This window comes from Gavialis gangeticus, unplaced genomic scaffold (assembly GCF_001723915.1).
Source record: "Gavialis gangeticus isolate Ggan-Ray unplaced genomic scaffold, GavGan_comp1, whole genome shotgun sequence".
In the NCBI taxonomy this organism is placed as follows: domain Eukaryota; kingdom Metazoa; phylum Chordata; order Crocodylia; family Gavialidae; genus Gavialis; species Gavialis gangeticus.
The window spans coordinates 322906-338379 of NW_017729034.1; the positions used below are offsets into that span (position 1 = coordinate 322906).

A 15474-nucleotide genomic window follows, 5' to 3' on the forward strand; every position below is an offset into this window, starting at 1 on the left:
CCCACAATCCAAAAAGGATGTGGAGAAGCTTGAGAGAGTCAAGAGAAGAGCCACGTGCATGATCAGAGGTCAGGAAAACAGACCTTACGATGACAGGCTGAGAGCCATGGGGCTCAATAGCTTGGAAAAGGGCAGGCTCAGGAGTGATCTGATGGCCACCTATTAGTTTATCAGGGGTGACCACCTGTACCTGGGGGGACGTTTGTTCACCAGAGTGCCCCAAGGGATGACCAAGTCAAACAGTTACAAACTACTGCAAACCGTTTCAGGCTGGACAGAAGGAAGAATTTCTTTACTGTCTGAGCCCCCAAGGTCTGGAATAGCCTGCCATCAGAGGTGGTTCAAGCACCTACATTGAACACCTTCAAGAGTAAATTGGATGCTTATCTTGCTGGGATCCTATGAGCCCAGCTGACTTCCTGCCCTTTGGGCGGGGCGTGGACTTGATGATCTTCTGAGGTCCCTTCCAGCCCCAATGTCTATGAAATCTATAAGTGAAAGGAGACAGTTCACGAGTGTTCTCGCAGTGATCTTTCTTGTGGTGGACAGCAAGGTAATCCCTCTGTAGTTTCCACAGTCAGACTTGTCTCCTTTGTTGAAGATGCCAACGTGATTTCTTTTATCACGGACTAGATGCTGCACATCAGCTTCTACAAGGCTCTTGATAGAACAGGATGTTGATCGAATGGCAAGGAGACCAAGATAATGGGGATCTTGTTCCACTGCAGCCTTCATCCGTTTTCACAGCTGTTGAGATTCTAACATCTTCTGCTTGCTCCACTGTTCAGGACTTGTAGACCCATGGCTGAGGGCTGGGCAGGCCTATTATAGTAGCAGTCTGTACTTACCATGTCATAGCACCATCAAAGGATATAAGCAGCTTTTCAGGAGGGAAAGCACTGTCATCTGCTGTCCCCACCACATCATGGTGGTGCTTCTGCCACTTGGTCTGCAACTGCTTATTCATCAGTTACCCTTACTTATTTCACAGCTAACCTTCCCTGAAGTTCATTCAACTATTTGCCATATGTGGACATGCTAGGTAGTAGTACAGTTCTGCCCCAGAGTGTTAACCAATATATATTGTTTTAAAGAACTGCTTGCTTCACTGCATGTGACTTTGGGTACCCGGTCGCTTTGAAGAGATGAAATCTCTCTATGCCAAAAGGTAGCTCTTTGGGGGAAGAGAGGACACAAATAGCTAGGGGGAGGAGAGGGATCATGGATTAAAAAGCCAAGTTTTGAGAATCCAAGGAGCCAAGGGCTCACCCTTTGTAAAAGCGATGCCTAGGGTAGTTTCACGGAGTTCTTAACCATGACTGTCCTTCTCCTCATTGGTGTTCACAAGTAAGGCAGGGGATCTCTGGTTGACTAGTAAGTTTCTCAAGGACCAACAATGCTCTTCAGTGATTAACAGGTCTGAACTTCCCTCCTAAGGCTGCAGAAGTGAGGGAAACCAAGCAGTGGAACAGCAAACTAAGATATGAGTAAGCACGAGGTCCAGTATTTCCAATTTTTGTTTTAGAGAGTTCAACTATTCCCTTTTTTGAAATCTCATTCAATTACATAAACATTTTGGGTGCAAAAAAGAGACCTGTCTCACCCAGATCATACCACATTTTTGGCTAATGAACAAAACACTGAACTGGGATTCAGGAAAGTTTGTTTCAGTTCATGGTTTTGCCACTATTTGGATGACTGTTAACTAGTCATTCCATCTGCCTGAGCCTCAATTTACATATCTGCAAAATGGGGGACAATGCCACTGACTTCAGTTGTAAAGCACTTTAAGGCCTATTGCTGAAAGATATATAAAAGCAATATATTATTAATATAAAGAGATGCAAACGGAAGCTTATTATAAAATGAACCACTCCTATGCCAGATGAAAACAATTTCTCAAGGTACTCATAAAAGAATAACCAACACTGTCTTATTGTTACTTCATGGCATTAAACAACTTCTAAATGAAATTATAGAAAGTATGCCATATCATCCCACTCCTTGGACTTATTTAGATTTCTTTATTATTTTGTTTGTATGTGGAAAAAATATATCCATTTTCACGTTAGGGTATATGCTAAACTCCTACAAAAAAGCCCATTAAATGCTCCTTATTCTTCTAGACATTTCATGAGACAAATTAAGTAAAACACAGCAGTAAAAGGGACCAAATTTTGGTTCCACTGAAAAAAAACAGCAATCTTCCCAGTATTTTAACAGAAGGAGAATCTGGCCATTGAGGGAGGGAAACAAACTAACTGAAGGACAGAGCACTATTCTTAATTTTTACCATCTATGAAAATGCAAGCAATACTGCCCCCAAATACTTTAAGCTTATATGTTTAACCTGACATTCTTAAAGTTAATTTATTTTGATGCTACACACCTTAGTTCTTTTCTGAATGAGAATTTTATACAACCAAAGTATTAATGACAGAATTCAAGTACTTAACTGCTATAAGAAAAGTAAAATGCACGTATTGTTTTGTTCAAGTAGTGAGTGATGAACATAATAGAAAGAAAATAAAAACTAAAATAACTCCAAATACTAGGGCTGTATGAAGCCTCAGTTGCTGATTTGATTTGGTGGCGATTTGGGTTGATTCGGCAGCTGAATCTCCAAATCTGAATCAAATCAGGAAACCCTTTAATCTCTCCGAATCAAATTGGACCCTTCCAAATCGATTCGGAAAGATTTGATGATTCGGACATAGACACATCTTTAAATGTTTTTTCTACATACCTCTAGGTACCAGGTGGCTCATGAATGCTGAGATGCTGGGGCGGATGGAGCATCCCACAGGAGCGCGAGGGGTGGGGGTGGCGGGGGTGTCCCAGATGTGCTTGGTAGTGGACCCAGAAGCACTTCCACTCCACTTCCGGGTTTGCCACCAAGCATGCAGGGCCGCCCCCTCACCCTCACGCTCCTGTGGGACGCTCCATCTGCCCCAGCATCGCTGCATTCATGAGCCACGCCTGGTACCTCAAGGTATGTAGAAAAAACATTTAAAGCTGTGTCTATGGCCAAATCGCTGATTCTCCAAATCAGCATCAAATCTTCAGATTTGGCCAAATCGAATCAGGACAGTGATCTCAATCAATTAATTGAATCACTGTCCGCGATTCGGGCTGAATCCGAATCAAATATGGCCAGTTTTGCACATCCCTCCCAAATACCTATGTTACATTCATCAGGTGAAGAAAATACCATCTTTTATTGATAAGCATAGAAAAAAAGGAAAAATTCTACTTACCCTTTCCAATAGCTAGACTTCTATCCTCCATATCTAGCTCAGACTACCCTGGCCAGCAGTATTCATCTCAAATATGCTATGGGGCTTTCCCAGACTGGTAGAATTGTAGCCACATCTGCTATGTACAGCCTAATACATAATGCTGAGAGTCTGGTCCAGCCAGTAGTGGGCATGGCATGCTAAGTCTAGTCTAGATATGACCTCTGTTGCCTCCAAATTTCAATGTTTTAAAGATATTTTTATATTTTCAGCATACTACAAATCCTCATATTTGTATGAATTCAACACTGCTTTTGTTTACGTGTAGTTGTGTCCATGACTCAAGAATCGAAACTTTTTTTTCTGCGATATAAGCAAAATTCTCTACAATTTCCATCATTATGCCTGGTCATATATAGAGAGAACATGGAGTAATTTTACCTTATCCTGATCAACATCGGATTCTCTGTATACAATCCATTTCTGTGCATCATCACTGTATAGAATTCTGTAGGCAGAGACGTAATAGTAGTATTCTACTAAAGTGGATCCAGTAGTTACAATGCCTGCAAACACGAAGTTTCCATTTACATAACCATTTTTCAGCTGGATATTTGGCATTTATAGCAGCATTTTCATCCAATATTTCATAATATGTAGTATTCACCCAACATATGCCAACTTTAGATGAAGTCAAACACATTCTCTTTATTGGGTCAATCAGTATTTTAAAGGCTTGTCTTAAAACAGAAGGATCTGTAATTTATTCATTTAGTGACTGTGGCTTTGTAATTATTTTAAATAACTTCTGTTTTAATTATAAACATACATTTTCTAACATTTTTTTTCTTTCCATTCTTTGATGGAGTGTTTGGCCTTGGCATACTTGTGCTCTTGATATACTAAAACAAGACAAACCACCATGATTTTTGACTTTACAGATTTCAACAACACTGAAAGGATCCAAGCTTTCTTAAGCTTGGTTGATTCTATATTATAAATGGACTTACATAAGACAGGTATTTTATATACAGTATTAATATAGAAGTGAGATTAAAATAAGTGTAAGATTAAAATAATCTACTGTAGCCAGACAAAAGACAGTATTTGTATGGATATTAATTAGATATGGGGCAGGCAAAATACGGCCCGTGGGCCACATCTGGCTCACCAGGCCATTCTATCTGGCTGTGCAGCCAGGAACCGTGCGCTGCTGGAGAGGCAGGTAGGTAGTGGCAGCAGCAGGCAGGTAGGAAGGAAGGGAAGAAGCAGGGGAACGCAGCAGTGACAGGTAGGGAGGGGAAGTGGCAGCGAGTGGGCAGGTGGGCAAGAGCACTGGGCCTGTGACAGTGTCCTCAGGCCAGGCCCAGCAGGGGCCCAGGCTGGGGCAGCAGGAATGCAGAGCCCAGGCTGACAGGGACCAGGCCAGCTCTACCCCTCTCCCTCCTGGTAGCCCTGGGGAACACCAGGACTGTGCACCCTTGGGGGTTTCCACCTGCCACTGGCCGCCAGTACCCCGAGGCCTCACCGCCTGCTGCTGCCTCTAGTCGCAGGGGCCATATGCAATGAGGCGGGGGGGGCATGTCTGTGGAGGAGGTCCTAAATACACACCTCAATGTACACATGTACCCACAGCCCCCCCTCGCACTGCCATTCACGTGCACCCATACCCCAGACCCTCCCCCTCAACACATGCCACAACTCTTAGCCACCCTCCCCCCACACACTTACAGTTCACCACAAACCCCACACACATCTACCCACATACCCATACACAAGTACCCACATAAACACACACACCCCCATAGCTCTCACAAACCCTGTACCCACCCACCCATATTCCCCACACCCCTCTATATCCCCCCACAATATATAGAAGTAAGACTTCATTTTACGCTATTATGCAATCAACTCTATGTACGCACTACACAAACACATAAATCAGGACAAAAATATTTTTTTGAAATCAAATTCATGTATATTATTTGATTTTTAAAACATATATACATATAATTTCCGGTTCTAAGATGGCAAACCCCCTCCCCAAAAAGAGTACTCCCAGGGGCAATGGGAGGGGCTTCTGGTGACAAAGGTTAGGGGATAGGACTTCTGGGTCCAAGATGGCAACCAGGGGGCGGGGCTACCCTTGGGCCCTCAGCAGCAAAACTTGTTAAGCAGCCCTCCAGTCTAAATGATCGCCTGCCCCTGAATTAGACTATACTGAGACAGAGAATGGAAGAAAGCCAACCTATAGCCATTAACAGTATAAGTAGTTGAATTTACACATTCTACTTTTGAAAAGAGTGAGAGACCAAACTGGTTAACACACAATAATTATGGATCATCGTTTTGACTCTCTGGGTAATGAAGATGATGTCTACTCTGTCTAAAACTAATTCACTTTCTGCATGCAAAAGATTGTGCACACACACACATGAACACACTCATTAAGAACAAGGTGAAACAGTTTGAAGAGTTAATGCAGAAGAAATGGAAGTCAATGGCACCTAGAATGCAACTGCGGGTTTCATACAGAACACAGTTACCACCTACTGAAGCAGAGACCATAACCCCATCGGCTTACAAAAACAGAAAGAAAAATAGCCCTGGTGAAACTGGCAAAACAGCAGATAATAATCTTTCTACACAAACACAGGTTACTAAAGACCAAACAGTCTTAAAGAACTGCAAAAGAGTTTCTCTCACAAACCACTGTTCACTTACCTTACACATATCTACTTAAAAAGGACAACACAGAAAAGAACAGGGACAACTGTATGGGTAACCCCACTCCCCAAAACCCCAACTACACTGTACTTACATAAGGAAACTCAGTAGTCACAATATGCAAGCCCAGTACAAAATCTTGGGAGAACTCCTAAGATGCTATGATGGCCAGAGGCTATTCTCCAGCTGACACAAACTGCCATCTATATGCAAGATGGTTTGTTAGTTGACTTCTGCTCCTACTTACAAATACAGGCTTACTGCTCTGAATACTGAACAACAGTGCCATTTGGTGAAACTAGAAAACTTATTGCACCAGTAAAGTTGTAAAGTTGACAAGCATCCAACTCAATGAGACCTCCAGGAAAGCAATAAATAGTTGGTCCTATTAAATATTCTTAAAAATTAAGCATTGTGAAAGTTGCTGCCAATCATCTTTGCAATTTTCTCCAAATTTTCAAAGTTGTTGTTGCTCTTACCACCCATATTAAAAAATGAAAAATTTTGAAGCACATAGAGATGAAAGTGGACAATATACATGTGACTGTTGAGATAGAGCACATGCACAAACATTAATTAGATGCACTGTATATGTGAGTAGCAGCTACTCTCTCTCCAGCCACATGACTGCACACCATTAAAATGAGAGGAGTGCGTTCATTCTGTTCTCTCCAACAATGGAAGTATAGATGCAGCACATCAACTTTGAGAGTGAGAGGAAGGAGATATTAAAAAAAAGATAAATGATGATACTATGCACCCCAAAGCATGAAATTATAAATGGTTACACAATGGTGAACATGTTATACTTTTTGAAAGATAGGTATTACAACTTCACCCTGTACTTGGCATCCTGTGCAGTGAAAGGACATACTATATATACTTATTTGACTGGAATCAGAAATTAGAAATAGATTCAAGAGACAGGACAAGTACTACCATAAGAATAAATGGCATAATACAGATAAGATATATAAATGTGAATAATGTATAGAGTTGCAGAGAAGTGCACAGCTTTGTGAAGAGAAACATAACGACCCCCACCTCAAAGAATTTTATAATCTATGTTAGACAACTGGGAAAATTTACAAGATACATGGCATGAGGAAAGGAGAGAATGGAAAAAGAAAAAAGCATTTGGATGAGAAGTTACAAAAGAAAATCCTGCTCCAGGGAAGAGAACCATTTTGTAGTAGTTGTGTTTTTGCCATCTTTAATATAAGTAGGGGTGAATGATAGCAGCCAGAGTTAAGATCAGTGAGAGAATCATAGAATCAAAGGACCAGAAGGGACCTGTAAGATCATCAAGTCGAGTCCCCTGCCATGAGCAGGAGGTAATTGGGCTCAAACAAGCTCAATGACGTACTTGTCCAGTCTCCTCTTGAACACCTCCAAGGATGGCAACTGCATTACCTCTGCTAGGAGTGTGTTCCAGACTCTAGATACCCTTACAGAGAAGAAATTTTTCTTTATGTCCAGCCTAAATTTTTCCTCAACTAGCTAGTGCCCACTGGACCTTGTCCTCCCAAGGGGTGCATTTCTGAAGAGTTGCTCCCCTAGATCTTGGTGTTCACCCTTAACATACTTGTAGGTAGCTACCAAGTCACCTTTCAGTCTTCTCTTGCTCAGACTGAACAAACCCAGTTCCTGGAGTCTCTCTTCATGAGACCTAACCTCCAGCCCCCTAATCATGTGGGTGGCCCATTTCTGTACCCTTTTGAGCTTATCCACATCCTTTCTGAAGTGTGGTGCCCAGAACTGGACACAGTACTCCAGCTGTGGCCTCACCAACGCCGAATAGAGGGGGAGAAGCACCTCTCTGGATCTGTTTGCAACACATCGGCTGATACACACCAGAGTTCTACTTGCCCTGCTGGCAACTTCATCACACTGTTGGCTCATATTCATCTTCTGGTCGATTGTCACCCCCAGATGCAGTGCCAGCCAGTGGATCACCACCCATCATATAGTTGTGGTGAAGGTTCTTCCTATCCAGATGAAGAACCCTGCACTTGTCCCTATCGAACCTCATCTGATTACGTTCAGCCCATAGGACCAGTCTGTCAAGGTCATCCTGGAACCTTGCCCTATCCTCAGATGTGCCCGCATTTCCCCACAGCCTAGTGTCATCTGCAAACTTAATCATTGAGCTTTCCATCCCTTCATCCAAGTTACTGATAAAGATGTTAAAGGGCACGGCCCAAGCACTGACCCCTGGGGGACACCACTGGAGATGGCCCTTCAGGATGAGGCCATCCCATTGGTTACAACTCTTTGGGATTAGCCTCTGAGCCAACTGCCAGCCCACCTCACTGTAGACTGGTCAAGGCCAGCACCCTCCATCTTAACTGAAAGAAACTCATGGGAAATGGTATCAAAGGCCTTGCTGAAGTCTAGGTAAACGATGTCAACCTTATATCCCTTGTCCAGCTGATTAGTTACCTGGTCATAAAAGGACACCAGGTTTGTTAAGCATGACCTACTCTCAACAAAGCCATGCTGATTGCTTCTTAATACCCCACCAGTTACAAGCTTGTGGCTGATGGCCTTCTTGACAATTTTTTCAAAGATTTTTCCCAGGACTGAAGTCAGACTGACAGGTCTATAGTTTGCAGGGTCGCCCTTCTTCCCTTTCTTAAAGATGGGTACCTTGTTCGTCCTCTTGCCATCGTTCAGGACCAGTCCCAAGTTCCATGGCTCTTTGATCAGCTTCACCAGCCTGCTATGAGCTCAGCCAATTCTTTCAGGACTCTCATGCAGGTCATCTGGCTCAACAGACTTGAACACATCCAAATGTTCTAAGAGTACCCTCACCTGTTTGGGACTGATTTCATGTGGATTGTTGTTTTCCCCATATTTCCTGGGCCTCAGCACAGGTGAACAGCTCCCATCTGATTTCAGGAATACCAATGTAAAGTAAGTATTTAAGAGCTCTGCCTTTTCATGGGATCAACTGCAGGCTGCCCCCCCATATTCAGTAGGGGTCCCAGAGTGGAGCTTGATTTTTTTCTTGCTCCCTATGTACCTATAGAAGGACTTTTTGTTGTCCTTTATTTCAGTTGCCAGTTTGATCTCCATGCCTACCTTGGCTTTTCGTGTCTCATACCTGCAGACCCTGGCTATATGACTGTACTACTCTCTGGATGTTGAACCATTTTTCCATTACTGATATGCTTCTTCTTATTTTTTTTAAAAGTTCCCTAATATCCCTGTTGAGCCAAGTGGGTCTTTTGGCTCCTTTCCTGCCTTTTGACCGTGTGGGGATGGCCATCTCTTTTTGAGAAGTGAGAATTGCCCCCTTAAGCACCACTGTTCCTGAACTCCCAAATCATCCAGTCACTGGTTGCAGAGGGCCTTTCTAACTGGACTCCTGAGTTTAACCAAAGTCTGCCCTTCTGAAATCTAGGTAAGGTAAGATGAAGGCAAGATGAAGTTGGTTGAATTTTGATTTATAAATGTGATGACACTATGAACATTAAAAGAGAATAGACTGTTGGGACAACAAACAGAAATGTGGAAGGCTAACAGGACAGTGTAACACTAACACAAAAAGCATCATCAAAACATGGAATCCCTGATTCTTCAAATAATACTTATTATAGATTGGAAGCATGATCCTGCCATTTCCCTTCAACATAATGACACTGCCAAGATAACAAATGATCACAGAAGGTTAGGTGATATAAAAATTAAACTGCATATTGAAGGAAAATTGAATAAGAAAAGAACACGGACCAGCATAGTTCACTTTACACCTGTTAGACAAGCAGAAAGTAAATTAAAATGCAGACACCATGAGACCTAAAAGCACTGAGCCATTAGTAAATGCATAGCTTGTAAGTGTTATGTAAGATGAGAAGTCTTATTTCAGTGATCCTCCTCAAAAAAATGCAAATTTTCTAATCAGTGACAGTTGACAACTGAGATGAATCTAAGAAAGCTCTAAACCACAAGCAAATTCAAGGACAGAACAGCCAGCGGAAACAGAAGGGTTCAAGATCCAATATGAGGGAGGAATCAGACACAAAATTCAAAGGAAAAATACAAACCTGCCCTCTAACTAGAGACCATGGAAGCATCATTGATTTAATTAAATTAAAAACCCATTAAACTTCCTCTATAGTCCTAATTTAGAATGATAAAATTTAGTCACTCCCTGTACTGATAATAGCATTTTTAAAGCTAGCTCTGATTTGGTTACCTGTTATTTTCTTTTTTTTATTCAGATCTATTTGTAACCACTGATCTCCGTCAGTGGTTAAAGCAGCCCAAGGAGGTCCAAACCTTTTCAATCTGGCATTTTCAGGTTTCCAGATATTTGCCTGACCCATTCGGTCAGACCACTCTAGAACTGATGATGCAGTAATCTGAGAATCAGGGATTACTCCAGATTCCATTCCCAGTGTTCCATAGCAACCTGAACAACACAAGAGATAAAGAAGAGGGGGTGGAGTGGGGAAAAAAAGTCAAAGTTACAGAGATAGCATTTTCGTGTTCAGAATTCACCTTTAAAGTTCACAATTGTAGTCTGTATGAAAAATAATGGACTTGCATACTGACATTTAATTTTAGACTCTGACAAATTACCTCAATATCTGACAATTCAAATTTGATTAAAAATCAGGCAATCATAAGGGCATAAAGGGCAACTTGCTTGGTAAAGACAGAAGTGTCTAATGGCATACCATGGAGTAATATTAGTTTGATATTAACACCTACAGTATAACAAACTTAAAGCACAGAACAAACACAGGACTGGAAGGGATCTCATGGATCACTGAGTAACCTCCTTTTCACCTGATAATGGTTAAGTTAAAAGAAAAACTATCATTTCCTCTTTGCCAAGTTCCATCTTCAGACTTCTTGCAGTAATATTCATCATACCCAGCTTTCCAGTAACTTCTCAGCTGGCGTTATAAAATGCAGTACTGAAGTGCAGACATACCTATTGAATTTCTCACCTAGAAAATCAGTTATCTTATCAGTTAGCCTGATAAGTCCCTGTTCCCCCGTGCACTACCAGGAGTGACTAGCAATAATGGTCACAAGCTGGCAGAGGGTAAATTCAGATTAGACATCAGGAGGCGCTACTTCACTATCAGGGCAGCTAGGATCTGGAACCAACTTCCAAGAGAAAAGCGGTGCTGGCTCCTACCCTGGGGGTCTTTAAGAGGAGGCTAGATGTACACCTTGCTGGGGTCGTTTGACCCCAGTACTTTTTCCTGTCATGGCAGGGGGTCGGACTCGAGGATCTGCTCAAGTCCCTTCCAACCCTACCAACTATGAAACTATATGATCTACTTTGGTAAATCAGTGTTGTATTTTGTCCAACTTCTCATTTACTTCCAGGTCTTTTAAATGTGTAGGTAAGATTATTTGTTATAAGGCCTTGCATATTAATGAGGTCAGACTAACAGTTGTGTATGTTCTCAGATAATTTTCCCTCTTTCTTTTTCTTAAAGAAGTCCTACATTACATATTTTCCAATCATATGGTGCAATTCCCAACAACTTGATAGATTTAATACAACTGTTTGTTACTGGGCCTGCAACTGCACACACATTTTTTCAGATTTTTGGTTCTCCCTCCAAAACAAATGGCCATAAAGCTCTGAGCTTTGCTTCTACCTCAGATGGGGCAAACTTCCATTTCCAGATCCTTATTTACATGTTCCATGCTCTCTTTGTCCCAGAGTTCTATATCATCAGCCTTACCGCAAACTAACACAAAATACTAATTTAGGTTTTTGCCATACCTAGATTATTCTTTATCTCTACCATGAATACACTGTGGACTCACTTTCTCTTTATTCAGTTAAATGATACATTAGTAAAGTTTAAAGGAACCTACATTGGGCTTACTGATATTTATAACACACAACAGTATTATATGAAAACTTACAAGAAAAGCTGTTTCAATTTGGAAAACAACTAATTTACCTTAGAAAGGATAATTTAAGAGATATTCTAGAGAGGGTAAACATGAAAAGCAACAAAGCCCTAAAATGTGCAAAACTGACAATTCTGGGCAACAATCTAACAGAGAAGGTCAATGTGACTTAGGTCTGAGAAAGGAGGGGCATTCATGATAGATCAGGCAGCTTTGTTAGGGCCTTAAAGAGAAATTATCTGGAACGCTCCATTCAGTTTTGAGCATCGCAATGCCAGAAAGATATAAGTTAAGAGAACTGAGTTTTTTAAAAAGCTGTTACTTAGCAATAGGCAACAAATGATCTGTAAGAATGGAGTATAAATAAGAAACAAATTGAAAAACTGCTGTAAATACAGAGTACCTAAGCAAATGCCAATAGCTCCAATTTTCAGTGCATTGAAATAATTTTATTCTTGTACTTTAAACCATATTAGGAAAGAGAAACAAGTAATACATTATCTTTCTGTGGCAAAATAGTTTTGTCACATATTGTTCTATGGGGAAAGACTTAAAGGGCCATGCAAGTACAATTTGGTTAACCAGCAACTTTGTTGGGTTTAGGAAACATTTCTGGATGTCTCCAATCTAGACACAGAAGATTAATTTAGAATGATAAATAGAGTTCTAGCTAAGAACAGCTGAATAAAATTTAAAAGATTGAGAATCACTAAATTATTCCTTATACTAGGGGTGGGCAAAATGGCGGATCTTCAGAGCAGCTGGACTCCCCTCTCCCACACCTCCCCCCATTTTCCAGCACATTGGCTTTATTTTAAAAGCCCAAGTTTTTATAAAATCCCAACTATATAGAGGGTCAAATAAAAGATAGAATCTTAAAAATTCCTTGCTTCTTGCATTTATTAAAAAAAAACTTTTCCTACACAGAAAGTGCATATAAAATGAATAAATCAAATATACATTGATATTCTTACCGCTAGTCTTAAATGTGAAGAGGCTTGTAGATAACGGACCTCTGCAGAAACAAAGGAAGAAATAAAAGTTTTTTGTGTGGGTGCCAATGGGAACTTTTAATTCAAACTGTTGCCTAACTTACGTTCTAATGAAGGAATAGGGAAAAATAAGTGCCATACTGGGTCAGACCAATGGTCAACCCAGGCTAGTATCCCATCTCTCTCAGTGGCAGAAGTGGATGCTAGAGGGAGAGCACTGAACCAGACAGATCTGGAGTGATCTGTCCCCTATATGTTACCCTCCCTGGCATCCACTATTATTGGTTTCGAGATGCCAGAGGATACATCTCCATCCATTCCGTTCAACAGCTATTAATAGATCTAGCATCCATGAATTTGTCCAGTCCCTTTTGAACCTGGCTATGCTACCTGCCTTTACCAGCTCCTGTGGCAATGAATTGCACAAGTGAACTATACATTGTGTAAAAAAGTACATTTTCTTGTTAGTTTTAAACCTGTCTCCTACATGTGCCTGTAAGTTCTAGTATTCTGGAATTTAGTGAACAAGAGTTCCACACCTTTCGTGATTTTACAGGCCTCTATCATGTCCCCTCCTCAGCCTTCTCTTTTCAAGGCTTCAAATTAAGAGAAAAAATAGACAACAATTTTTTGGCTTCCTGAAAAAAAGTAATGTTCTAATCCTCGAAAAATCCTAGTGGCTACATAATATGGTATCGATAACTTCTTCTGAAGTATCAGGACAGGTCTCAAAGAAGATACTTCAATACTGACTCCTGTCTTTCCTCAAGGCTTGTAATTTTTTTTAAAGTTCTCACTGTTACTAATGCTGATTCAGCTCCAGTGATGTTAGCCACACTGGAAGCCCATGAACAGACGAACAGTGCATCAATCAGAACAATAAATGTGACTTGCTTTGAGCAAGCTTACTAAAAATAACAGCAGTGGCCAATGGGCTTTTTATAATAAATTCCCAACCCTGCTGTCAACAGTGGAACTGATCAGATGTCAGAGATAGATGACGGTGTCCAAATATAAGTCATTATCTATGTCAGGTCAGCCTAAGAAATTAACCTGAAACAGAAGCAGGTCTCCTTCTTTCACAAACATATAAAGAACCATATGGCATGGGGTAGTTCAGGGATGTCAAAGATGCAGCCCATGGTGACTAATCAGTGGCTCGCAGTGGTGCCTGTGGAGTTCAGATCAACCTCACATGTCACGTGTGCTGGCCCCAGCCCCATGGGTAGGTTGGGATGCATGGAGCCTGTCTGGCACAGGCTGCACATGGCAACAGGATCTGTTTGGTGAGGACACTGGAAGCAGCGTGTGCCCTGGACTGACCCTGTCTGCTGCCTGCAGTAAGCATGCTGGTTCCAGCATACTCCACATGTAGTGTGAGCTGACCCTGGCACTCCGTGTGGCACACTATGTAGGACAGGTCCAAGGCACATGTTGCATGTGGCACGGTGGGTCCATGGGGCATGTTCTGCACATGTTGCCTATACCCGACTGCCTTGCACATTGGATCCAGTACATGGGGCTCGTCGGTGGGCCTGATCTGGTCTGCACACCAGCCCCGCGTCCCTTGTTTGGCCCCTGGGGCCAGATGATTTTGAGACTCCTGGTGTGGTTCAAGCTGCTGAATTCAAACTGAAAAAGTTTAACAAGGAAAATAGGCTGGAATTTTTTATATCGTTTCCTTGCCCTTTAATCTATTCTTAAGGGGAAGGAAGAGGAAGGGAGGGACTCACAGTAAGAAAACTGAACAAAGAATTACAAATTGGACTTGAACAGTAAAGTTTCAGTCAAGACTAGCTATGTTCAGTCAAGAATGGATTTAAATGAAAGACTTAAAAAGCACATGGCATGACAATAAATTCTGAAGGTAATCTCTCTAATTTTGCAAGGAAGATATAATTTCCCTTGTGATATAGGTGTCCCTTGTGATAGTCTACAAAAGGAGAACAGTATAAACATTAGAGGGGCACCAATAAAGATTTTCTTGGCAAATACCAATAGCCAATTATTCACCAAGCTATCAGCCGATACTGATCTGATAGCTGATTTACAGGAGCACAGCCAGGCATTGTGGAGCGCAGCTCCCTGCAAGTAAATCTGTGGAGGGGAAGTGGTGTAAGGGGGGCAGCTCAAGGCCCCCCATGGTGAGGGAGGGAGCGGAGCATGGAAGGGCCTTGGGGCACTGCCCAGCTCGGGCAGTGAATGGGACCCTAGTACCAGGGTGGGGAGTGGGACAGAGCCACAAGTGGCTTGTCTAGGGGATCAGTGTTCTGGTGCTTAAAAATGCCAGTGGGGGCACTTGAACTAAAGCTTGTCAAATGAGATTCTAACCGGAGCCAAGAAGGTCGAGGGTGGATGTGGGCTGCCCACTGTGGACTTGAGGCCACCCTGTTGCCTTTGCCCCAGAGGCTGTGTGCTGGCTGCGCGTCCCCTACCTATCTGGCAGCAGAAGGCACAACCTGCTGCTGCTACTGCTGCTGGATGGGCAGGGGATGCTCCTGGGGCAAAGGCAGCAGGGCAGAGAGCCCGAGCCCACAGCAGGCAGCGCACATCTGCACTCACCTTGTGCACATATCCAGGGAAGCATGTCCAGGGGTGTGTGCAGTGGAAGGGAGCCGCACCCACCCCCA

General features: G+C 42.2%; 1 protein-coding gene across 1 annotated transcript in view; it reads right to left on the reverse strand.

Annotated features, from left to right (window-relative positions):
- Nucleotides 1-15474, reverse strand: part of DCBLD2 (discoidin, CUB and LCCL domain containing 2) — a 140800-nt gene that overhangs the window by 39814 nt on the left and 85512 nt on the right. The window contains exons 7-9 of the mRNA XM_019526662.1: nt 12827-12867; nt 10165-10380; nt 3678-3802 (exon numbers count right to left, since the gene is read on the reverse strand). Coding sequence (XP_019382207.1) covers nt 3678-3802; nt 10165-10380; nt 12827-12867 — 382 coding nt within the window. The remainder of the gene's footprint in view (nt 1-3677; nt 3803-10164; nt 10381-12826; nt 12868-15474) is intronic.